The sequence below is a fragment of the Cavia porcellus genome, unplaced genomic scaffold (genome assembly GCF_034190915.1).
Source record: "Cavia porcellus strain 051 isolate PalLab524CR breed Dunkin Hartley unplaced genomic scaffold, mCavPor4.1 scaffold_16, whole genome shotgun sequence".
NCBI lineage: Eukaryota > Metazoa > Chordata > Mammalia > Rodentia > Caviidae > Cavia > Cavia porcellus.
The window spans coordinates 50,084,291-50,110,677 of NW_026947499.1; the positions used below are offsets into that span (position 1 = coordinate 50,084,291).

The following is a 26,387-nucleotide window of genomic DNA, read 5'->3' on the forward strand; positions in this document are numbered from 1 at the left end:
ATGACATTTCTTCATATCAAGCCCATTGCTTGGGCATACTCTACAATATCATTAGGGACTGGAATGCTAAATTCTGTGTTCAGCTTCTACTATGTGAAACTGTTTTTACAAGTATACAAGATTCCAGAAGCGGCCTTCTGTCAAGCCCAGGTGAGACCGAATCTTTCACATAGTATAACTTCCTCTTCCTCATAGTTGTGTATTATTGCCTCTTACTAAATAGCTGATTCTTCACATACCTGAGTTATCAAGAAAAATTCTTGATAACTGGGAATGTAAATTAGTGGTAGAATACTTACTTAGCATGCAGTGGCCCTGGGTTTGACCCTCAGAAACAAACAAAACAATTCATAAACCCATGTCCAAGGGTCTCTGAAGGTAAAGATGTCTTAAGGATTAGCCACTTAAGTATGAGTGTTACACTTTAAAGGATAAGCCTTGATCATTTGGAAAATTAATATATGTAGAATAGTCATCATTATTACTATTAAGATATTTGTCTTAAAAAGACCCATGGCGTTGACAAATTGTACTGTAACTCATTGCTAAGTAGATGGTCAGGATGAATAAAGATCATGGGTTTAACACCCTGAAAAACCCTGTATTTTGTAATGTTACATCTTTATTACTGACAACAACATACAGCATACATTTTGAATTTGGCAAATATTGTTATTTTAACATTTCTTAATGAAATTATTTAAAACTGTGCTTGATGTAAACAAGCCATCACTCCACAGAAGCTTGGCCCTGTGTGCCATCTTGCGGGGAGAGCACAAACTCTGGGGTTTACTGACTCGGCTAAGACTCTAGCTGTTACTGATGAGGCAAGTTGCATAACTTCTTTGGCCCTCAGCTTCCTCATTTGTAATTTGATAGAAATAACAGTAACTGTTGCATAAGTTTTTTTTAAGGGTTTGATTAAATAATACACATACAGTAACTAGACCAAAATGATTGCACATTAGCTTTAGCTATAGTTATAATTCTTATTAATATTCAGCTGATTCTGAAAACAATGAGTTTTTTACTGAGCTTTAGATATTGCGTATAAGTAAAAACAATACAGAGGTCAACTTCATTTTATGAATGTAGTGGTTTTCATGACAACTATTAATTGAAATTCTGTGTTTCTTTTCCCTAGATAATTTTAATGGTTTGGAATGTCCTTAATAACCTGGTTGGGAATTTTTACTTCAACTTCAAGGCTGACTGCAGTTTAAGTGATCCTCTTTTCATCTTACTTGGAGCCTTTCTATATGTGGTAGCCTTCCTGCTCCCTTGGTTCCCTTGGAGACAGTATCGAGAAGATGACTGGCTTAGTGAACTTCACCTGGTGGCATCATTATGCACTTTTGAGAGCACGCTCATTTATGTGCAGCAAGCCCTCCGTAGTCTATTGGTAGAGATTTCCACTAGACGTGAGAGTAGGCTTCAAATGGTTAAAATTAACCAAGTGCCATTACTAGTAGGATCTACCAGTATCCTTTTCTGTGGCCTCATCTCGAATAATATGGAAAACCTGCCCAATTTTCAGGTTGCTGCTGTCTTTGTTGCCTTTCTTGCAGCTGCCAACCTTTGCATAGGCGTGTACCACATGAGACATTTGGAACCCAAAATAAGCCCCGAGGAAAACCTTTGCTTGGAAAGTGAACAGGATGCTGTCTGGACCTCTGTCATCTTACTAATGAGACGAATGTTATCCCAGAAAAAGTTTCACCTTTTTTTAATAGTGAATTTCTTCCAAGTTTTCCATTTAACCGTCTTCAACAACTTCATGATGATCTTTGCAGATACTCTCATTCCAGGGGATGTTTTTTCTTCTTCCATGAGAAGCATCATGTATGGGGCAGGCTTTATTTGCTCACAGGTAGGTGATAATTCTTCATGTATTATATAATACAGATTAAAGATTTAACTCTCAGATAACAAGATCAGAAACCTGATTATCTCAGTAGTTTGAATAAATAACATATACTTATTAAGAGACTCAAAGATTCACAGCCCCAGATATTAATATGATTTACTAGAAACATAATAGGAAAATAAGATGAAAGGAAGAAAGGGGCCAGCTATAGCTCAGTGGCACAGTGCCTGCCTGGTAAGGATAAGGTCTTGAATTCGATGCCTGGTACAAAAAGAAAAGAAAAAAATAAGCAGAAAGAAAGGAAAGAAAAGAGAGCCCAATGAAAGCCAAGCAATGCAATATTTAAAACATTTTAGCGTGTTAATTTAATACTCCAAATTTTCTCATTTAAACTTCAGCAGAATTATGAAGGAAAATAAATGACTTCTATCAGCAGGTAGTTTGTTTTATTCAGGTATTTAAGATTCTGCGATGGAAGAAGAGTCACTTAATCAAGAATTCATAGAGTAACATTTCAAAACACTTGGCTGAAAGCTTAAGTTTCAGAATTCCAGGCTGTTATTAAAATTCCATGGTCATGACTACAGACTGGTGTTATTGTAGAGGGCAAGTCCTCCTTGAAAAACATACTGCCATGCTGTTTACTCTACCATTCTACACTTTAACCTAAGTATACCCACTAATGATATGACTCAACCTAGCTTATAATATAGTTTCTCCTAGTTTTACAATTATATAATAAGTAAAATTACTTATACTCTTCAGGGAAAAAGTAATAAGTTATTCCAGATAGGAAGTTCTTACTGTTTGCCAAAATATTAAAGCCATTTGAGGTAGAAGTTGTTCTAAGATGTTTTATGTGTGAACATAACTTCCTTAGTAAAATGTATCAGAAAGATAATGCTATGCTTTGTGTCTAGATGTCCTCACCCGCCCCAGCCCCATGTACTCATAGATGATGCTTTTTTTTTTTGCCTTTTTCCTTTTTATCAGTACCGGGGATTGAACTCACGACTGCCTGCTTGCAAGGCAGGTGCCTATGCCGCTGAGCTAAATCCCCAGCCCCAGATGATGCTTTTTCACAGGTGGCTGGTTATAGAGTGTGTGACACTGGAATTGCCATGCTAGGATCAAGGACACTAGGATTAAGGTGTGAGTGCTACTCACCCTAAGTAGCCTGGGTAAGATATAAGGGATAGAAAGAGCTGTGGTCATCCTCTGGTTGCTTTGCTACCTTTTACCTGCCATGAACTATTTCTTCTTTGTGATGCCTATCTTCCATGCCATCCTGCCTTGGATCCAACTGATTATGGAATGAAACCTCTATAAACTGTGTAAATAAACCTTTTCTCCTTTAACTTTAGGCATTGGGTATTTTGTCTCTGCAATGAGTAAAGTAACTAACACAGAATTTGGTACCAGAGAAGTGGGGTCATTTGTGTGGCTATACTTGACCATGTGGTTTACAAGCCTTTGGAGCTGGCTTGTGGTAAGGGAAAGTTTGGAAAGATTTGAAGATGCTGGCTGAAAAAGTAGAGCTGGAATACCTGAGGCTATTCTTGATGGGAAATTCTTGTCAGAGCTCAGAAGACAGAATGCTGCTAGATATTCTGCTTGTAAAGACCAGGCTTAGGAGGTTTCTGCTGGAAAAAAAGACTACATTGGCTATTTAATTTCAGACAATGTGTATTAGCACTTGGTAGAAAGTTTGTCTGCTGCTTGCTAGTGTCCAGAGACTTTGTCTGAGATTAAGCGGACTAGGTGGACTAATTCATCTGGTAGAAGAAATTTCAAGGCAGTCTAATATTGAGGCAGTGGTATGCTACTACTGGGGGCTTTTAGCCAGATTTATGTTGAGAATCAAGAGCAAAGAGCCAAGAAGAATGATTTGAAATATTTAGATTGGCCAGAAAGGATGCTTCAGTAAAGCTGCAACCTGCAAAGATGGAACACAAGAGAAATTCATCTCCGAAAAGACTAGAAAGAAAAAGTCAATTATTTCAGAAGAAGACAACAGAAAAAATGTCCTGAAGACATCACAAGAACCAACAGGATTCCAACCTCTGCAGCCTCATTGTTGCAAAAGTGAAAGACTTTGCTTGAAAAAGAGAGCCCCAGAGCAGCATGCCTAGTAAATGATGGCAGCCTAGGGAAGTTATTCCTCAGGATTTGGTTCATAGGCACTTGACCTTACAGCCAAGAGACAGGGAAGCCTGGCTACTGCTTCAGTTGAAGGCAGATTTTGGCATCATTACATGGCGCTGGTTTTAGGTACATGCAGAATGAGAGAGTTGTAGGGTCAAGAAGGCTTCCACCCAGTTTTCAGAAGAAGGTCTGAGAGATCAGGCAGTGTGTCCCCAAGAGGGTAGTGTGTGAAACTTAATGTGAATGTGAGGGTGCAGTAGAAACCCTAGAAGTCTGGAGAAGTCAGGAATGGGATTGTCTAAAGAAAACTGCAGAGAGGAAGCACAGCCAGCCCCAGAGAGAAGCCATGGGAGCTACAACCAGCAGAAGTGCCATAGGGGTGGAATCACCCAAGCCCTTTGGAGTTCACAACTTGCCAATTTCTGGGGTTCTGGAAGTTGTGCTGTAGGACTTAATGTTTGCCCTGCTGGATTTTGGTCTTGCTTTGTTCCCATTCCTTACTATCCTCTTGTTTGTAACCTTTGGAAATATCTATCTTGTGCTATTGAATGTGAGAATTGTTTAACTTTCTTTTTTAAAGTGGGTGTGGTGGTGCACACCTATAATCCCAGCATTTGGGAGGCTGAGGCAGGAGGATTGTTGTGAGTTTAAAATCTGCCTGGACTACAAAATGAGCTCAAGGCCAGCTTGAACTGCATAGAGAAGACCCTTTTTCAAAAAAGACCAAACCATAATATTACTCAGTTATAAAAAAGGATAATCTTGAGATTTTTATAGGTAAATGGAAGCAATTCAAGACCATACTCATAAGTGAAATCAAACTCACATTTATAAATATCATGTTGTCTCAGTATAAAAAATAATAAAAATAAAAATCCAAAAGAGTAATAAGATTCTAAATATATAGCAGATGGTGTAATAATGAAAGGGAAAGAAAGTGCTTAGAAGGACAAAACAACTAATACAGGGGAAAGGAAAAGATATGTATGTTGGTAAACATACATAAATGTATGTATGAATATGTATGCTTAATAGATAGCTATATTACTAATCTGTTAGTTCATCAAAAAAAGTTAGTGCTGTCACTGTTTGACTGATCACTTTTGGGTCTAGATTTTGTAACCTGAACAACTTCTAAGGCAATATGCAAAATATTAACTAGTGTTAATTCCCTACTTTTAAAAAAAATTCTGTATCAGTTCTTTCCTTTTTTTTTTTTCCTGTTTTGCTTTAGAAAAAAAAAAAAAAAGACCAAACCAAACCAAACAAAACAAAAGACTTCTTTTCTTTTTTTGGTACTGAGGATCAAATCCAGAGCTTTAAGCATACAAGGCAAACCACTGAGCCATATCCCACCCCAAATTTTGTTTTCATTTGTACAGGGGCTCGAAACTGAGTTTGCCTTAAATCTCAGAGGAGACTTTGGATTTGGACTTTTCGGCAATGCTAAAACTGTTAGGACTTGGGCAACTTTTGGAAATGAACTAAATGTCTCTTTTCATAAAGGTATACACATGAGTCTTTGGGTATCCAAAAGCAGAGTGTTATGCTTGGGTCCAGATGTTCCCCCCTAGCCTCTTGCAAATCTTAGGTGGGACTTTTTCAGAGATGGCTGGATATAGAGTGTGTGATTCTGGAATGACTCATGGTGTAATGCTAGGATCAAGGGCATTAGGATTAAGGGTGTGAGTGCCACCTGTCCTAAATAGTCTGGGTAAAATATAAGGGATAGAAATGGCTGTGGTCACCCCTGGTTGCTTTGCTACCTTCTGCCTGCCACAAAAAGTTTCTCCTTTTTCATGCCTGTTTGTCATGCCATCCATGTTAAAGCACGAGTAAACACTTTATTCTGTACAGTAAAGTCTGTTTTGAATTTTTATTTATTTATTTATTTATTTAGTCTTTTTCCTTTTTATCAGTACCGGGGATTGAACTCACGATAGCCTGCTTGCAAGGCAGGCGCTTATGCCACTGAGCTAAACCTCCAGCCCCCTGTTTTGAATTTCTAATCACACAACACCAGAGACCCTTTAAGCTTTCAAGAAAAGAGGTTCATTTTGGCCCTTGGCTATGGAGGTCCAAGGTTGAGGGGTTGCAGGGCGTCCTCACATGGCAGGAGAAAGAAAGCCTGGGTGTGGTTCTGGCTTGGTTACTTTTTTCCTTGTTGCCTGGACAATATACCAGACACCCAAAATTAAAGAAGAAAGGTTTATTTAGCTCACAGTTTGTACAGGTTTCAGACCATTATCAGTTGGCTCCAAAGCAGGGTGGTATGGCGCAAGACAACACTTCAAGGTGGCAGAAGATAGCAAAGCAACAAGAGCAATAAGTAGGTAACAAGTTTCTCTTCCTCCCTTATATTATATGCAGGTTACCACCCATCAGGGGAGTGTAGCATTCACACATCTAGGAACCCTGTCATCTGGCACAGGATGAGGATGTTTACAAAGTGAGGACCCTGACCCTCTGCTGAGTTCCTTAAACTTCTAAACTTCTCAAGTTGATACAATGTATGAACCATTACTGGTTTACTCTCTGTCTCTCTCTCTGTATCTATATCTCTGTCTCTGCCTTTCTCTCTCCCTCTGTTTCTTATTCTCTCTCTGCATCTATATCTCTGCCTCTGCCTTTGTGTCTGCCTCTGCCTCTGCCTCTGCTGCTGTCTCTGTCTCTGTCTCTCTCTGGTACTAGGGATACACATAATACCCAGGTTATTCATGCTGAGCTACATCTCTGCAGTCTTTTTTAATTTTGGGAGATGGTCTTGTCACCAAATTGTCTGGGCTTCACTTTATCCTTAATTTCTAGAAAAGTAACACTTGCATGAACTTTTGTAGCAAAAAGCGGTTAATCTGTTAGAACCTGTTAATACTAGTTATTTGGCAAACTCGCTTTAACACTTTAACTATTGAGTGTAGTGATATGGGATAAGCAATGTATTCTCATTTTCTGAGTCTGACTTCTTAGTGGCCTTCGTTTTGAAGGGCTAGCTAAATGGAAGGAGAAAAAAATGAATTTTTTCTCTAATGACTGTTGCATTATGTCTGTCACTCTTCTGCATCTCACTGTCCTCAGAAACGCAGAATAATAACTGAGTTAAGAATATGGCTGTAGATGGGGTTGGGGATACAGCTGAGCGGCACAGTGCCTGCCTGGCAACTGATTCCTGGTACCAAAAAGAAAAAGAAAAAAAGAATATGGCTGTAGCATCTCCCCAGAGGGAATCCGGCCCCAGCATCTTAGCTGTGCAACCCTATTTCAGATAATCAATCTCTTTGCATCTCAGTTTCCTTATCTATACAATGAGAATAAACGTGGTCTGCCTAATGGAATTACTATGAGAATTAAATGAGTTAAAACTCACAGAATTCTTAAAGCGGCACAAAATAAACACTCTAGAAACATTAGCTCTAATTATATACAACAAATTCAAAGCTGCAGATATTTATCAGGCTTTTGCTCCAAGCAGAGTATTGCCTTTTCTCTTTGCTTTGATTGGAGCTTCTCTGGTGTGAGTTTGCTGACACTTATGTTGGTACATTCTGTTCACAGATTTCTCCTCAATCACATATGAGCAAGGAGCCAAAATCCTCAGTTTGTAGAGGATTTTGTTTTAGTAAAAATAGAGGCAGTCTTTTAATTTTCTTTCACGATTTTTGTAACAATACTCATTCTGGCTCATGTCTTCTTGTATACTGGATACAAGAAAAATATTTAACAACGGTTGAGTGCCCCATATGTTGATATGGAACTACATGAAGAAGAAGAGCTAGGGGTAACTCAGTGGGAGAGAATACAATAAAATAAAATATAAGAGGGGAGGCGCTGGTAGAGGAAATGCCTCTTGAGTGAAGTAACTTGCCTGTACCGTAGCTGGTTAAAAGTGACAAAGCTGGAATTCAATCCTAGAGCATCTGATTTTTAAAATCTTGTATTTTCCCACCCTGCCACATGCTTCTTGCACTATTTATTGGATTTTGTGTATTTCCATATTTGACATTGAAAAGAAGCAGCTTCATTTCAACATGGGGAAATGTGCTACTTTATAATGTTATAAGTATAGCAAGAACATAATTGGACTTGTTGGGGTGTTTTGCATACTTTCTATTACAAAACTCTTAAGAAATGCCTTGAATTACATCAATCACAGGGCCATTTTTTTTGGTATCCAGAAAATGAGCTCTCATTCCTTGAAAATAGAAAAGTAAGTAAAAAAAATGTCAAGGGTAAAGAAATACTTTATACTTCTTAAAGGACATTTGTATTGAACTTTTATTATTAAAATTCTAATTAATAATTGTAATATGCATGCATTTTGTTATAGAAGACTTTTCAGGCTAAACAATGTGTTTTTAAAAACTGAAAAGAAGAATCTGGGTGCAGTGTTGTATACCTCTATTGCCAGCACTTGGAAGGCTAAGGCAGGAGGATCACCGCAAGTTTGAGGCCAGCCTGGGCTACATTGTGAGACCTTGTCTCAAAACAAACAAACAAAAAATTGATAACAAGGAGTATTTTCTGACCTTTGTTAATGTACATATGTATATTTAGCACAAGCCTTTTAGTCTAGAATGATGAACTTTTTCACTGGTAGCAAAAAAATATAGGAAAAGCCCTAAATCTGAACTCTATTAGAATTATGAAAATATGTAAGGTTAGGCAGGATATACAAAAAGAAGAATCGTAGATAAAATAGTAAACTCTTTACTTCTGGTTTTGGGGGAAAGTACATTTCAGATTTATATCACAGAGAGAAGACCGAGATTTTTATTCATTCAATAAATACTTATTTCACTTACTGTGTGCTAGGTGAATTCTGGGATTTAACTTTAAAATTTGAATTTTTTTTTTTACTTGAAACTTTCACTTCACCATAAAGCAATGGTTATTTGCTTCTAAGTGACTGATTTTCTTCTTATGATCAGTTTTAGTAAAATTGCTGTATTGTGTGAAATAACATAAGGAAACCATTTCTTGGTTTATTTGTTTTATCGGAAAGAATAGCAGTTTTTTGTTACTTATAGAATATTAATATTCATAGTCAGTTTTTGGATATGTATTGATAATGGCATCATTAGTCAGGATAGTGATGGTTGTGTGTTTTGCTTGATACTATAGTTCAGGAGCAATTTTATTTTGTAATGAAAACATTTATTTTGTCATCCACAGGAAAAAGTAGCATAATCCGTGGGATCGTTTCTTAACAGAGTGTCAATCTGTTTTCATTTTAGTGCCTTGTGTTTATCATCTGGCCCTGGCTGAAGAAATATGGTTACTATAAGATTATCCTAATTTCTTTCTACCTAGAAGGAGCAGCTTCAATTGTCATGTTAATTCTGGGGCAGGAATACTATTACAGTTTGGCCCTTTATCTCATTATTATCGTGTAAGTAATCACAGTTCCCATCTCCGGATAAAATTGAGGCTGGCCTTTTCCCTTTCAGGTAGCGGAGCATCTTTGATACGAACTGAGTTTAATATTCATTTCTAGGCAGGGTCATTGCACCTTTCTGCCAAATTGTTTAAATGTCAACAACTTGCTTTTTGAAGGAATTTCATACACTTAATTTTGTAGTAAAGTCACATTCTTTTTTTTAACTTAAAAAAATTTTTAGAAGACACTGCTTTTATTTAGGAAATAAATCTTTCCTACTAGCTCTGCTTGTGACAGAGGTCAGGCGAGGAACAAGCAGAATCCTCGGTATTATTCTTCTGCACAAAGCTGAGGCTGGGACCAGTGTCTGGGCTTTTTTTCCCCTTAAATCTTTTAAAGTGCAACATTCAGTAAGTGTTGTGGTATAAAAAGAATCTGTGGGCTTTTATTCCTCTTCTAACTCCTCCTGTTTCTTCTGCTATATATATTAATATTGAGAACTGAATCCAGGGCCTTTGCACTGAGAAGCAGCCCATTTTATCTTTCTTTCTTTCTTTTTCTTTCTATCTTTCTCTTTCGTTCTTTCAACAGGGTCTTGCTGTGTAGTTCAGGCTGGCCTCAAATTCACAGTGATCCTCCTGAGTGCTGGGATTACAATAGGCATGTGCCACCATGTCTGACCCTTTTATATTGAGATGAGGTCTCACTTACTTGCCTCAAACTTGTGATTTTCCTGCCTCAGCCTCCCAGAGTGTGGGGATTGCAGGTTCTGCTACCATACCTGGCTTACATATTTTATTAACATGTATTAATTTACATACTAATGGGGTTCAGTATGATATTTTAATATATGCTTAGACTCTTCACAGATCAAATCCAGCCTTATTTTACTCACACCCTCTTGCCAACTTTTAGCAATTAATATCCTACATTCAGATGAGCATTTTTTTCCTTTAAGATGAGGTTTTACTATGTTTCTCAGGCTGGCATCAAACTCATAATCCCCCTGCGTCAGCTGCCCAAATAGCTGAGATTACAGAAATGTGCTTCTGTGCCTGGCTTTTCTATTAACTCCCACATGTGAGAGAACATGTGATACTTGTTCTTCTGAGTCTGATTTATTTCACTTAACATGGTGTCCTCCAGTTCTGTCCCTTCTGGTGCATAGGATAGGATTTCATTCTTCTTTATGGCCCAATAATATTTTGTTGTGTATAAGTATCACACTCCTTCCTTCCTTCCTTCCTTCCTCCCTTCCTCCCTTCCTTCTTTCTCCTTTGCTTTCTTCTTCTCCCTCTTCTTTCTATCTCTTTGTCTCTCTGCTTGTTTTTTTGTCTCTGTCTCTGTCTCATTTCTTTTTGTGGGACTCGAGATTGAACCCAGATCTTTGCACTAAGTTACATCCCCAGGCCCCCCCCCCCCGCCCTTTTTTTTGTCTTTTTGAGACAAGGTCTCTCTATGCAGTTCAGGCTGGCCTTGAGCTCATTTTGTAGCCCAGGCTGGTCTCGAACTCTCAACAATCCTCCTGCTTCAGCCTCCCAAGTGCTGGGATTACAGGCGTAAGCCACCATGCCCGGCTTCCTTTTTTAAACATTTGAGACAGGATTTTGCTAAGGTTCCCAGGCTGGTCTTGGACTGTCATTCTTCTGCCTCCGCCTCCTAAACCACTGTGCTTTGGTCATTTTTTAACGGGCACCTGGGTGGCCCTGTGTCTTAACTATGGTGAATAGTGCTTTGGTAAATCTGAGAAGTTCTATCTTCAGCAGGGTGATTTCATTCCTTTGGGTTTATACCAAGAAGCAGGATAGCTGGATCATGTGATAGACATATTTTTCATTTCTTGAGGATTTTCCATACTGTTCTCCATACTTTTGTTCTAATTTTCATTCCCATTAACTGTCTATGAAAGTTCTTTTTTCCCCACATCTTTACTACATCTGTTATTTATCAAAAATTTTAATAATCACTTTAACTGGGTTGAGATATGTCCTTGTAGTTTTAATTTGCATTTCCCTAAGAGCTAACAATATTGAGAATTTTTCATACATCATCTGTAGTTTTTTTGTCTTTTTGAGACAGAGTCTTACTATGCAGTTTAGGCTGGCCTTGAGCTCACTTTGTAACCCTAGACTGGTCTCAAACTTGCAAAAATCTGCCTGCCTCAGCCTCCTGAGTGCTGAGATTACAAGCATGCATCACCAAACCCAGCTGTATTTTTTCTTTTGAAAGTGTTTATTAAGATCATTTGCTCATGCACAGCAGAGGAAACTACCAACAGAGTGAATACACAAGCTACAGAATGGAAAAAATTTTTGCCAACTACTCCTCAGACAAAGGACTAATATCTAGTACATATATCTAAAACAACTAAAAAATATAGGCTCCCCAAATTTAAAGACCCATTTAAAAAATGGGCATCTGAAATGAATAGATACTTTGCAGATGAAGAAATATAAACAACCAATAAATACATGAAAAAATTTTCAGCACTGCTGGCCATTTGAGATACTGTTAAAACAACACTGAGATTCCATTTCACTCTAGAAAGAATGGATACCATTGGTGAGGCTGTGGGGAGAAAGGAATCAATCTTCCATTGTTGGTGGGACTGTAAATTGGACCAGTCACTATGGAAATCAGTATGGAGACGCCCCAAAAAACTAAAAGTAGAAATTCCATGTGATCCAACTATTCTCCTTCTAGTAGCTTCTCAAAAGAGTTAAAGATATCACATGACATATATGCATACTCATGTTTACAATAGGTAAATGGATAAAGAAAATGTGGTATTTACACACAGTGCGGTACTGCTCTGTCACAAAGAAGGATAAACTTGAGACATTAGTAGGAAAATAAATGTACTTTGAGATCATATGTTGTGTAAAGTAACTCAGACACAGAAGATTAAATATCATATGGTTTCTCTTATATGAAAACCTAAATATATATGTAAAACATAAAAATATTTCATATATAAAACATTAGAGGAAAAAAAAGAGAAAAAAGATACTGAAATCCAGCATGAACAATGTTTTTAAAAGTGTACCTTGACTTGTTACAGTTGCCTTTTACATGTTCTTTGTCCTATTAGTCTAGTTTTCAATCTGAACATATGATAATTAACTTTATAATGTCTTCTAAATAAATGAATATGATGCTGGGAAAATAAAAGGAGGTGGAAGAAAAGGGAAAAATAGAATTGAGATGTGTTGTGAACGTGTACCAATTCCCTACGATGAATATAATCATCACGTTCTGCAAACACATACTAATAAAAGTCAAGTTCCTTACATATTCTGGATATTAATCCTTTGTCAGGTATATAGTCAACAGATATCTTCTCCCTTAAGCCATCTGTCTCTTTAGTCCATTTTTCTTTCTTTCTTTCTTTTTTTTTCTTTCTTTCTTTCTTTCTTTCTTTCTTTCTTTCTTTCTTTCTTTCTTTCTTTCTTTCTTGTTCTTTGATTTATTTCAAGTTGATTTTTGTATAGTATAAGAAAGAGGGGCCAAGTTTTAATCTTTTGCAGATGGCTATCCAGTTTGTCCAGCACCATTTACTGAAGAGGCTATCTGTTGTCCAATGTATTTTTTTTGGTGTCTTTATGAAAAATTGGTTGGCTCTTCTTCCTTGTTTTCTCTTTCTTTCTTTCTTTCTTTCTTTCTTTCTTTCTTTCTTTCTTTCTTTCTTTCTTTCTTTCTTTCTTTCTTTCTTTCAGAAAGGTCTTGCTAGGTAGTCCAGACTGGCCTAGAACTCACAATGATCCTTTTGCTTCAGCCTCACAAGTGCTGGGATTATAGGCATGTGCCACCATGCCTGACTTCTTTCTCCTATTTCTGAAATCTCTACTCTTCCTGAAGCACCTATTCCTTCCCCACCACACACTTCTCAAGTTCCGTGGGCTCCCATCAGAGACATTACTCCCTGCCCATCTGCTCTTTTGCTTTTGTTCACTATCATGGAAATTGGCTCCTCTCTCTGCTTGCCCCAGTAATGGACTGAGAAGCTGTCTTTAACTTCTCTCTTGACATCTACACCCAACATGCTCCCCATTATTGTGAACTGCAACCTGTCCCAAATCCAATCTTTCCCTGGTCTCTGCTGTTCCTTAGTTTAGCTGTGCATCATCGCTTTACGGAGTGCTGTTCAGCCTTCTAGACAGGAGCTTTGCCTCATCTCCAGGTTGTCCAACCTCTTCTCCAATGTTGCTTCCACAAACACGTAACATGTCATCCCTTTGCCTCCCACCCTGAGTGGCTTCTCATTTCTTTGAGTATGTTTGAATGATGACTTATGAAGTCCTTTGCTATAATAGATCCCCTTTGCCTCTTCATCCTCACTTATTTTTATCTCTACTTACACTCTATTCTCTGCCATACAGAAATACTCTGTAGTTCCTGCTTAGACACTTGTGCCAGTCAAGCTCTCCCTTACGTCTTTCTTTCCCGGCTCTCTCCTGGTGTTTCCTTAGGCTGCAGTTCAGCTGTGCCCGTCTCTGGGAAGCCTACTGTGATTTCCTCATCTGGATCCGGTGTCCCCCCAGTGACCTTGCTTGCCTCTGCCGCAGTGTTTATCCCTTCAGCACTGCCTTTCAGTGGCCTCTGCTGGACTGAGTCTACATAAATAAGGCCTAGTATCTAATCACCATGGCCCATTAACCCACTGCGGTTCTGGCAAGGAGTTGGTCCGTAGAAAATGTGTTTGGAATGAATGAATTAATAAATTCTATCTCATATGTCTGCTGGAACAATTAGGAAAATTCTCATGAAGATTTATTTGCATTTTTAGCAATTTGGTAATGGAGAGTGTAGTAATTAACCCAAAGGTTTCATTAGAACCCCGTATGGACAACTATGCTATAAATTTGTAAGAGAGGGCCTGGAAATATTATATTTAAACTGATGTTGAAATAGTGATTTTTTTGAGTGAAAAATGTTTATTTGCTTTTTACATTTTTATTTATTTTTTAGGGAAAAGAACATTATATGTCTTAAGCACATGAGCCAACTCCTGTTTGCTTTTTTTTCCCCTTTGATACTGGAGATCAAACCAAGGGCACTCTAGTACTGAGCTGGATCCCCTTCCCTTTTTATATTTTATTTTGAGACAGGGTTTTGCTGTTTCTCAGGCAGGACTCCAACTTGTATTCCCCACCTCAGTCTCCTAAGTATTGGGTTAAAGGTGTATGACGTTGTACCTGGCTCCTGTTTCTTTTCTTTCTTTTTTTAATACTTACATCTTTCCCCCAGTTTTATTCTCATATCATAATTAAAATGTTACATGATTGGATTCATGCACCTGGGGCAAAAAAAAAAAAGAAAAAAAATGTTATATGATATGTTCATCTGGAGTTCTTATCCTATTGTTGATATCCAGAGAAAGATATCTGATGATCTTCCCTGGAAAGTTCTTTTTTTTTTTTGTCTTTTTTCATTTTTATCGGTACCAGGGATCGAACTCACGACTACCTGCTTGCAAGGTAGGCGCTTATGCCGCTGAGCTAAATCCCCAACCCCTGGAAAGTTCTGTTCTATGGATAATTTACACAAATTTAATGAACAGATAGTTATCAGGAAATAAGAAAAAAAAAGAGTCAGGGATAGTGGCTCACACCTGTAATCCCAGCACTCCAGAGGCTGAGGCAGAAGAATCACCATGAGTTTAATGCCAGCTTGGGATAGATAGTGAGGTCAAGCCCAGCTTAAACTATATAGCGAGACTCTGTCTGTAAAAGTGAGTGAGAGAGAGAGAGAGAGAGAGAGAGAGAGAGAGAGAGAGAGAGAGAGACAGAGAGACAGAGAGACAGAGACAGAGAGACAGAGACAGAGATAGAGAGAGACAGAGACAGACAGAATAAAAACCATTTAAAAAACCCCAATAGTAGGTACTATACTCTTCCTTTCTTCCTTCCTTCTTTCTTTCTTTTTCTTTTTCTTTTGGTGGTCAGAGATTGAACCTGGGATCTTAAATATCCTAAGCCAGTACACTATCACTGAGCCATGCCACTAGCCCACTTTGTTTTTAAAAGACTATATATATATCTATAGAAGTATGTACCTAATACATCTTTACTTTTATGGTATATTATTTACTTTTTCCTTTTTGAAAACCAAATGTCATTTTTGATTTGATATGTTTATTAAGAAACAAAATATTGTTTGTCTGTTTACAGTATTTTAACTCTTTTTTTAGGGCGACAGTGCAAGCTTCTTCTTGTCTATTAAATCTGCCACTGGCTGATATGGTCGATACAGATTTACTGAAGTTCAACAGACAGTAAGTGTATTTTATTCAGATATCAGCTACACAGTTGTCACACAGAGGCAGGACCTAATGGAGTCTCCCCATCCCAGCTATATTAACACTACAAATTACATATGAGAGAGGTAATCATTAAAAGCATCACTAGAAGTTAGAGAGCAGGATATTCATATGTGTTTGCCCTAGGCAACTTTTCTGTACTTTTGGAAGAACATTATAATTTTTATCCCTCAGGTTCACATAGCTGTTGCTATAAATGGGTAAAGTTAAGAAGTCAAAGTGAAATCCCAATTAGCATCATAGTATATTATAGTCCTTGTATTCCAGTATGCACAGGGCAATAAGGCAAAGTGACTCTGCTTCATGACACTGCAAGAGTTAACATGAAAAATGAAGGTCTATTACATTCTTTCTTACAAAAGTCTGAGCTAATAATGAAATGTTGTCATTTGATATGGCTATAAGTGTTTTAGAGCAGTTATAAAATTCTCTGGAATGACAAATATTGTCTGCTATATGTCTTATTTCATGGATTAGAGAAGAATATTGTTTTAAAACAGATGAACATTCTTTATTAACTTTTCATTTTATTTCCTGTGTTTTTTGATGTCTATCCAAAAAATTGTTTCCTATATAAATGTCTGGAAATGTTTTCCCTGTCCAGATACCCTCCTTTTTTAAAAAATGCAACTTAAATGGTGGAAAGCTGTGCCTGCTGCTTGATCTCTTCTTTCAGTAATTCCGTTCCTGTTTCAGAGTCTAGCTCCTATACATTTGCAGTGATGAGAAATCCTTCAATGAGCACTCTTACAATTCAGATCCTGTCTTCTTCCGTTTTGTGTCCTTTGTGCCTAGGAAAGTGGTTGGTTCAAAATGCATTTTGTCTTATAGATAAATCAGTTAAGAAGAAGTAACTTCAGTAAATCTCTGCCTGTCTGTGCCTGTGTCTGTGCCTGTGCCTGTGCCTGTGCCTGTGCCTGTGCCTGTGCCTGTGCCTGTGCCTGTGTCTGTGTCTGTGTCTGTGTCTGTGTCTGTGTCTGTGATGTGTCTCTGTCTCTGTCTCTGTCTCTGTCTCTTGGTTTCTGTCTGTCTTTTGGTGCTGAGGATCAAACCTAGGATCCAATGCACACTAAGCATTTGCACTCGATAAGTAAACTCCTCAAATTCTTTTTGAATAAAATAGATTACAAATAAACAAAATGTCCTAAAAAGTTGGAAAGGGAAGAATACCCATGTTTACCAAATGCCAATGTGCATCAGCACTATACACCTATTTGATCATTTATGTCTCACAGCAGCCTTATTAATTTCTGACTCATTAAATGTTTATTGATTATCTCCTGTGTGTCTGGCAATAAGGGAAATGCCAGGGATACAATATAGCAGGTCTTGTCATGGACGCTATAGGCTACCTACTGTTCTTTGTTTCCTCTAAATCACGCCTACTTATGTGTACAGCATGTGGTATGCTGGGGAATAGATGGCTACTTGAGGACACTTCTGCTTTCTGCTCTCACAGTGTAGCTGTGTCCTTAACAAGTTGTTTCAAATTTGTTAATGTCAGATGTATTCATTGTCATAATTACAAATATATGTTTACTTATTTGGTAACTGGGGGTTGAACCCAGGGTCTCATACATGCCAAGCAAGTGCCTTACCACTGAGCATATCATGAGCTCTTTTTTATTTTTATTTTGTCATAAATTTTGTGTCTAGGCTGGCCTTGAACTTGCAATCTTTCTGACTCAGCCTTCCAAGTAGTTGAGATTATAAGATTGTGCCACCATAGCCAGTTTATAATTATAAACTTTAATTATACTTAGATTGTATAAATTTAGGAAATGAAAGTTATTTCCATGAGCACTAAGATGAATGCTTTAAAAAGAATCAATAGGTTATACCCAAAAGAATTGATAAGTTGTATCCAAAATTACCATCAAATTTGAGTGGGAAACATAAATGTTTTAGGAAAGTCTTTAAAAGCTAAAGATATTTTGTACTCAGATTGCCTTGTGCTCTCTATAACAGGGATAGAAATTATATCTATCAGATAATACAGATGCTGCTTATGCAAGAAAGATGACATGGCACTTTCATCAGCATATCCTCCTCAAAGAAAGAACCAACAAGGATGATGAATGAGTTCGGTTGATATGGAATGACTGTTGTATCTTCTTTGTCTTTTAGATTTCTTTTGTTCTCTAGCCAAATGTACTGATCAAGTCAGAGGGGAAGGTTTTCTGTTAATGCAAGTTCTGTTCTTACGGCATTCATGGTCTTCTGGGGGAAGACAGACAGCAATTGTATTGCCATACAATAATCACTGCACCCATCTTCAGGAAACTAAGACACTTCTGTGATTAATTTTCCTAACAAAATATAACTAGTAGATTAAAAGCCTTTTAATTGAAGCTAAGCTCCTTCCTGTTAGCCAGCTGGAGCTCAGATCCAGGAGAACAAGGAAGGAAGCTAAGCCCCCACCTCTGAGCTGGCCAGCCCTGGCAGAGAATAACCCCTCCTGCAGCAACCAGCTGATTTGGAGGAACTGTATTGTTTGGTTGACTTTACAAGCTGAGCAACTATTTAGAGGATAACAATGTGAAATATAGTAACTATTATAGATTTCCTACTATCTTATCACTATTTCAATTCATTTTATTGCTGTTTTATTCCTTTGATAGTAAAAAAGACCTTTTGATTCAATCCAATTCATATCATCAAGTCAGACTTCCTTCAATTCTCTGATATTAATCAGTCTTTTCTTCTCATCCTTTTTTCTTCTTTCTCTCTCTCGCCTTTGTTACCTTTTTTCTTTTTTCTTGTTCTCTTCCTTATTTGCAAGGATTATATTTCTAGATGAAATATGACAAGATTTTATTTTATTCAGCCAATGTCTTTATCTTATATGATACCATCATTTAAAAATTCCATGGCAGGAGCAACTAGACTAGAGAGAGAAATATAAAAGGAATAAGGATAGGAAAGGAAGAAGTTAAATTATCATTATTTGTAGATGACATGATTCTCTACATAGAAGACCACAAAAACTCCACCAAAAGACTTCTAGAATTAATAACCAAATTCAGTAATGTAGCTGGATACACAGTCAACATTCAAAAATCAATAGCCTTCCTGTACACAAACAACAAGCTGACTGAGAGAGAAATTAGGGGGAAACCATACCCTTCACAATAGTATAAAAAAAAGAAAGAAAAACTTAGAAATCAATATAATAAAGGAAATAAACGATCCATATATTGAAAATTGCAGTACTTTATAAAAAGACATTGAAGAGGATATCAGAAAATGGAGAGACATCCCTTGTTCATGGATAGGAAGAACCAACATTGAGAAAATGGTCATACTCCCAAAACTGTTATACAGATGTAATGCAGTCCCAATCAAAATACCATCAGAATACCTCACAGATCTAGAGAAAACAGTCTTAAAACTCATTTGAAAACAGAAGAGACCTAGCATACCAAAGACAACCCTGAGAAACAGGCAAAGATGGAGGCATCACAATGCCTGATTTGAAATTATACTACAAACCCACTGTGATAAAATCAGCATGGAACTGGCAAACAAACAAACAGGCCTGAGAATCAATGGAACAGACACAACTACAAACCCATTTAGCCACCTTATTTTTGACAAAGGGGCTGAACATATTTACTGAAAGTAAAATAGCTTCCTTAATAAGTGGTGAGAAAACTGACTTTCCACATGTTGAGGATTAAAACTAGACCCATGTCTATCACCATGCACTAAATTAAAGTCAGAATGGATCAAAGATAGAAATATTAAAACAGAAACACTAAATCTAATAAAGAAAAGAATTCTTAAAGACATAAGGGAAGGCAGAGAGTTTATGAACAAAAAGCAACCTGCATGGGAAGTACTTCAAGAATCAACAATAGGGATCTCATCTTATTGAAAAGTTTTTGCACATCAAAAGAAACCACAGAGTGGGAAAAAATTTTAGCCAACTGTCCCTCAGACAAAGGACTTCTGTCTAGAATATATAAAGAATTGAAAAGAATTAGGCCCCTAAATTCAAAGACCCAATCCAAAAATGGACATCTGAGATGAATATACACTTCTTAGATGAAAAATATAAATTCCAATTAAATATATGAAAAAATGTTCAGTCTCATTGTTCATTTGAGAAATGCAAATTAAAATAACACTGAGATTCCATCTCATCCCAGAAAAAATGGCTTTCATCAAGAAATGAACCAATAACAAATGCTGGAGGGGCTGAGGGAAAAAGGAACCCTTCTTTGCTGTTGGTGGTAGTGTGGAGATTCCTCAAAAAACTAGGATTAGAGGTTCCATTTGACCTAGCTATTTACCTTTGGGTTATTTTCCCTGAAGAAATATATGTGCACTCGTGTTTATAGCATCACAATTTGTAATTGCCAAATCTTGGAACAACCCAAATTCCCATCGACTGAGGAATGGATTAACAAAGATGTGGTATTTTTATATAATGGAGTACTACTCTGCTATAAAGAAGGAAAATCAAAAGGCCTTTATAGGTAAATGGCTGCAACTAGAGGCCATACTCATAAGTGAAATAAATCAAAGTCATGTGCATAAAGATTGCATTGTCGGGCTTCCAGTAAAGATGGTGGATAGATAAGAGCAGAATAAAGAGGCTCCCTGAGACAGACAATTCAGATTCCGAAATAAAACATTGTGAGGAGTCCTGGGCAGAGAGGATCCTCTCAACCCAGGAGGGAACTAAAGCGAAAAGAACCAGTCAAACATGCAGTCCTGGGGCTACTATTGAGGCAGCTAAGATTCTGTGCTCTCATGTGCCCGAATTCCTGCTGCTTTGACTTGCTGGAACTGCAGTCACACTTAAGTCGGAGGTTGGTGAGCCTAACGGAGAACAGAGCAGGTAAGGGACCTGCATTGACTTGCGGTGAGTGCCAGGAATAAAACCCTTCTACAGGAAAGAGGCACCAAAAGGACGACATTTTGGAATTGGGCAGGACTGGCAAGAACAAGGAACAGCAGTGATTTCAGTCAGTTGTTCCCTTCCCAGATGAGATTGGTGGAGTATGCTTGGCCTGGGTCAGCCCCTGGCTGAGACCCAATAAGTTGTCCCAAACCAATTCACTACGTGTGGCGCACACTAACACAGTGAAGGCCTCAGTGGGTTGACTGACCCCAAGGGAAGGGGCCAGCATATTCCGCCCTTGTTTGCACCTCAATAGCACACTGGAGTGGGCAGGATCACCTAGCCAGCCCACTTCAGAAGAACCATAACCAACAAGGAAAGGGACTGGGACCTCCTGTATACACCTGTATGGAAGAAACCAACAACATGACAAAAGGAAGAAACAAGGAAATGTTCCCAGCCCCCAGCCCTGAGAACACTGATCCAGGAGAGGTAAATACAAAAGGGACTGAGGGCAGCAAACATGCAATACCAGACACAGCATCAGTGGACATAAAGAGATATCTTCAGGACCCCATAGATGAGCTCAAAAGTGGAATATTTAATCAAAGTAGGTTAATAAAAGAAATGCTAAGCACCTCACAAGAATGGAGGAGCACAAAAAAGGAGAGAAATGTTTGCTGAAGAATATAAAGAAAACATAGAATACATGAAGCAGGTTCAAAGAAATTATCAGAAATAAAAAACCCCATTGAAAGTTGGCAAAACTGCTTGAAAGAAACTAAGGATAGATTATCCAAACTGAAATACAAGTTTGCAATATGTGATCATGAAAGGAAAAATTTCTTAAAAATAACAAGGAAACAGGCAGTAACAATATAAAGGCTAGAAAATGACAAGAGGATATATAACTTAAGAATAAAGAACGTGAATAAAGAAGCAGGGGTAAAAACAAAGGAACTACAAAGGCTATGCATAGAAATTAAGGAAAACTTCCTAAGCATAGGAAAAAGAAATGGTATTCAGATGTATGAGGCATACAGAACTCCAGCCACCTACAACCAAAATAGAGCCACACCTAGGCATATAATAATCAATATCTCAGAAATACAATATAAGAACAGAATATTAAAGGCCATCAGATAAAAGAAAGATCACCTATAAAGGAAAACCCATCAAAATCATGGCAGACTTCTCGACACAGACTATCAAATCAAGAAGAGCTTGGAGCGAAGTATTCCAAGCCCTGAAAGAAAATAACCTCCAGCCCAGATTGATGTACCCTGAAAAACTGTCTCTAGAAATTAATGGAGAAACATGATCCTTCCAAGACAAAGAGGAACTGGGGGAATTCGCGACCACCAATCCAACCCTACAGAGAATACCAAAGGACGTTCTAGAGAGAGAGAAAGTTACCAGGATTCCAGAAACAGTGGCAGAGAGGCCTCAATGAGTGCAGCAGAAAGGAGAATGAAGAAGAAAGCAGACAACTAATGGCAGGAAAAGAGCACAACAGAAATGAGGCAAAGAAGGTTGGCTATAATCTCTAATATAGACGGCCTTGATATGCTAAAAAAATAGAAAGAAAATTTAAAAAAAGAGAGAAACAGGCAGAGTAGATCAGGAGGTAGGGTCCACTGAGATGCTCTATATAGGAAATATAATTAACCTGAAAAAGGGTTTATGGAACAAAAATCAAATATCAGAAAACAATGCTCTATGTGACAGGAACCAGAGAGTAATAGGAGCAACTTGACCAGCACCTGCAGATAGGTTGGAAAGACAGGCTTTAATAGGTAAAGGAATACAACTAGAGATCAAGTCTAGGAGGGGGAGAAGGTTTGGAACCAATTAGGTAAATAGCAGGTTGCCCGCCCAATCTATATCAATCTAAAAACTCAATCTCAATCTAAAAACTGAGGGTGTTAGTGAGACCCAAAAATGCACAGTGCACCCTGTGGGAGTGAAAGAGGAGGAATAGTCTTAAAAAGGATGGCAGAGGATATTGTTAATAGTGTATCAGGATTTAAAACCCACATTACTTGCACCACTCTGCTTCGATAGATTTTACTCTGTCCCAGTTTGTCTGCTTGCACTAGATCTGAGGACACAGACAGCTATCCCAAAAATAACAGGGTATAGTACAGTAATCATCTTTAATTTCCTATTAACTTAATCTTGAGCCCTGTATAACTTACACTGTTTTATCATGACTGATCTTAGTTAAATCTAGTTTGTTTGATTGCTGTTTGGTATTGACAGATTTTATTCAAAACCGTTATGATAGATAGCATCAAGTCTGAGAGTATAGGCAACTACACTAAAAATGACAAGATTCATTATGATACCCATTCTGGTTTGATTATTACCTGTTTTTGAAGTTTTACACTATCTACAAAGTTTTGTTTTTATTAATATTGTCATGTACTACTATATCCAATTATACTATGTTTGATGATATAGGCATTTCTATTGAAGTTAACAAGAGATAACACTGTAACCATTGTAGAACTCCTTGTACAGTGGTTTTATCTATCTTTTTTGTTTCATGTGTTTATAGGAATATGTTTTATTTTGTCTTGCTTTGTTTTGTTTCTCCTTCTAATATAGAAAGGATAGAAATACATGTTAAGACTTATGCATTTACGGGAACTGATCTTATAATGTATGATGAAATGAACAAATATTTTGAAGAAAAAGAGACACTATAGTACCCAGTGCTGATCCCATAGTGTCATGATGTGAAATCCAGCAACACTATTATTCTTTGTTCAGAGTGATTTTAGCCTACTTTGGTTTGTTTAATCTCAACATAAATGAAGATATGGATAATTGCATGTATGTTTAAATGTATAACATTGATAACCATATTATTAAGTTTTTGTTGGATAGTTAAACAGAACTGTTTGCAGTCCTGCTGTTTGAACCCCCACTTTGTATGTTTCACTTTTGTATCTTGAACAACTATTTGTAAGAGGACAATACGTAATCATCAACTAGTGATTTCTTACTGTTTATTTTTTTCTTTGAAAGTATGTATTATTTCTACCCATTTTCTGTTTTGATTAGTCTTTCTTTAAATAAATTTAAAAAAAGATTGCATTGTCTCTCTAGTGTAAGGAACTGAAAAAAGAAATAAGATCCAAAATGTACAACTGATATTGAGGAAGGGGAAGAAACTGCTTAAAATGAAAGAAGAACTAGGATGGGTGAAAGCAGAAAAGAAGGAAGGGAAAAGAAAAAATATATATATACAAAAGATACCTGAGACAGTTACACTGCTGATTTTTTTTATGTACTGGGGATTGAACTCTTGACTTTATGCTTGACAGGCAGGTGCTTATGCCACAGAGCTAAATCCCCAGCCCTTCTGATTTCTTTTAGTTCATTGAAAAAAATTGTTTGTTCACAAATTGTTTGATCAATTATGCATACTTATAGCTTCTAATCTGAGCAACTACTTTGAAGATAATAACACACGATATATTAACCATTGCTAATTTCTTATTATCTGGTTTTGAAATTCTGTATCATTGGTTTTTATTGTTTTCTTCTTTTTAAAATTAAAAAATAAAAATTATATGACAGAATTCTCAGTAGGAATACATTGAAATTATTTTTAAGGAGCTTGGGCAGAAAGACTTGGGTATGAATCCCAGTTTCACCATTTATTATTCTCATGACTGGTGGGTTCATCTGTTGTTTTGTTTCTAAAAGAATGGTGATAATATCTTCCCCACGGTGTTGCTGTGGAACTTAAATCAAATATACATGTAGCATACTTAATGTGGTAAGGACACATACAGCTCTTACTTGCTGAGCATTTAAGAGGGAAGCTAGGTCTTCTTTGGGATTAATATCTTCATTAAGGTGTAAATTTTTCTAGTGCTATAATCTCTTAAAACTAAGGGAACTCTTAAAATTAATATGTTATAATTACTATGTTATTTCTAGTATTACTTACTTAGTGCCCAGGAGGGCTTCACAGGTGAAGAGGTCCTTGATATACAGAAAAACATGCATGTACTTACACATATAAATGTATATGCATGTCATTTGTGTGTAATGAAGACCCCTGCTGTTTTTGTCTATTCCAGGTCACCCAGTTCTTCAGTGGTTTTTGGCTTCAATGCTTTGTTTACCAAACCTGCTCAATCTTTAGCTTCAGTGGTGATACTGTTATGCCTAGAACAATATGACTTTGGCAACCCAAACAGCAGGTAAAGTAACAAAACCTTTGAAATCGTGTGAATTCATGAGATGGGAAAACAAATTCAGCCTTTCACGTTAATTACTAACTATTGTCTTGGATTTGGGATATTGTTAGTCATTAATCATAGATCTCAAGCTATAATCATAGATCTCATAGATCTCAAGCTATAATACAAAGTACTAATGTTAAAGGGACTCTACTGGGAGAATCTTTAGTATTGTATATTGTATATTATTTAAATTAAATACACTACAGATGGCTATGTAACTGGCACTAAGCTACATACTGCTTTATCTAGGTCATTCTTTCATTATCATTTCATTTCACAAATGTTTTTGAGAACTTGGTATTAAATGTGAGGTACAAAGATACTGGGAATATAAGATGAGTAGGAGGCTTCTGAGAGGCTCTGCATGTTACAAAAGACCCCACGAGAGGTCAAATGGGCCATGTTGGTAATGCAAGGAAGAGATACCTGTCTCGATCTGCCTTTACTAAAGAGGGGGTTCTGGAGCTGAGTTTTGGTGCCAGAACAGGATTTTTTTTTTGCTGCACATGGGTGGTGTCAATCCAGGCAGAGGAGACAGTACGGCAAATACCAGGGACTATGAATGAGCTCTCAAGAAGCTTTTTGTTTATTCATCTCACAGACATTATTGAGACCTGCCAAAGCTTAGTGTCCGTGTTATGGCAGTGAGGTGCCACAGTCAACAAAGCAGCAGCCATCTCTGCTCTCCCCGAACTTACATTCCAGTGGGAGTGAGGCAGACAACGCGTTAAACAAAATACAGTACACAGTATATTTAAATTCTCCCATGAGAAATAAAGCAAGGATATTAGGAAGGGCTGGGGAAGTCTGCATTTTAAAGTAGGGTAATAGATAAGGCTTCACTGAAATGACATTTGAATAAAGACCTAAAAGCATATGGGAGGCTGGGTGTAGTGGTGCACACCTGTAATCTTAGCTGAGAGGCTAAGGCAGGAGGATTATAAATTAGAACCTAACCTGGGCAACTTAGCAATTTAGTGAGACTCTGTTCCACAAAAAACAACAACAACAACAACAACAAAAAAAAAAAACAAAAAAACAAAAAAAACCAACCAAAACCACAAAGGGACAGGTATGTAGCTAAATGCCTAAACCCTGGCTTCTCTCCCCAGTAGGGCATAAAGGCTCTTCGGGGGAAGAGTGCTCCTGGCCAAAGGTAGGGCACAAGCAAAGGGTTGATTCACCAGCACCACACTTCCCGATCACTGGAGCGTTATAGCAAATCTTCAAAGAGGGCACTGTAAGTCCTCCAACTTTGTTCTCCTTTAATATTGGCTTGGTTATTCTCGCTCCTTTTTCCTCTGTTTAAACTTTAGAATCGCTTGGTCAATATCTACAAAATAACTTGTCTGGATTTTAACTGAAATTACATGGAATCTGTAGGTCAAATTGAAAAGAATTGACATCTTAAAGAGTATTGAGTCTTCCAATTCCTGGACGTGAACTGTCTCCATTTTTGTTAGTCTTTCTTTGATTTTTTTCATCGAAGTTTTGCAGTTTTCCTCATATATATCTTGCACCTGTCTAACACTTACACCTAAATATTTCATATTTGGGAGCACTAACTTAAA

The 26,387-nt window shown here is 37.4% G+C and overlaps 1 protein-coding gene across 1 annotated transcript in view; it reads left to right on the plus strand.

Annotated features, from left to right (window-relative positions):
* The window catches only part of LOC100714895 (transmembrane protein 180), a 38,389-nt gene continuing 12,002 nt past the window's right edge, over positions 1-26,387 (plus strand). Inside the window, exons 1-5 of the mRNA XM_003478197.1 lie at positions 1-150; positions 1,145-1,870; positions 9,244-9,398; positions 15,577-15,660; positions 24,652-24,774. Coding sequence (XP_003478245.1) covers positions 1-150; positions 1,145-1,870; positions 9,244-9,398; positions 15,577-15,660; positions 24,652-24,774 — 1,238 coding nt within the window. The remainder of the gene's footprint in view (positions 151-1,144; positions 1,871-9,243; positions 9,399-15,576; positions 15,661-24,651; positions 24,775-26,387) is intronic.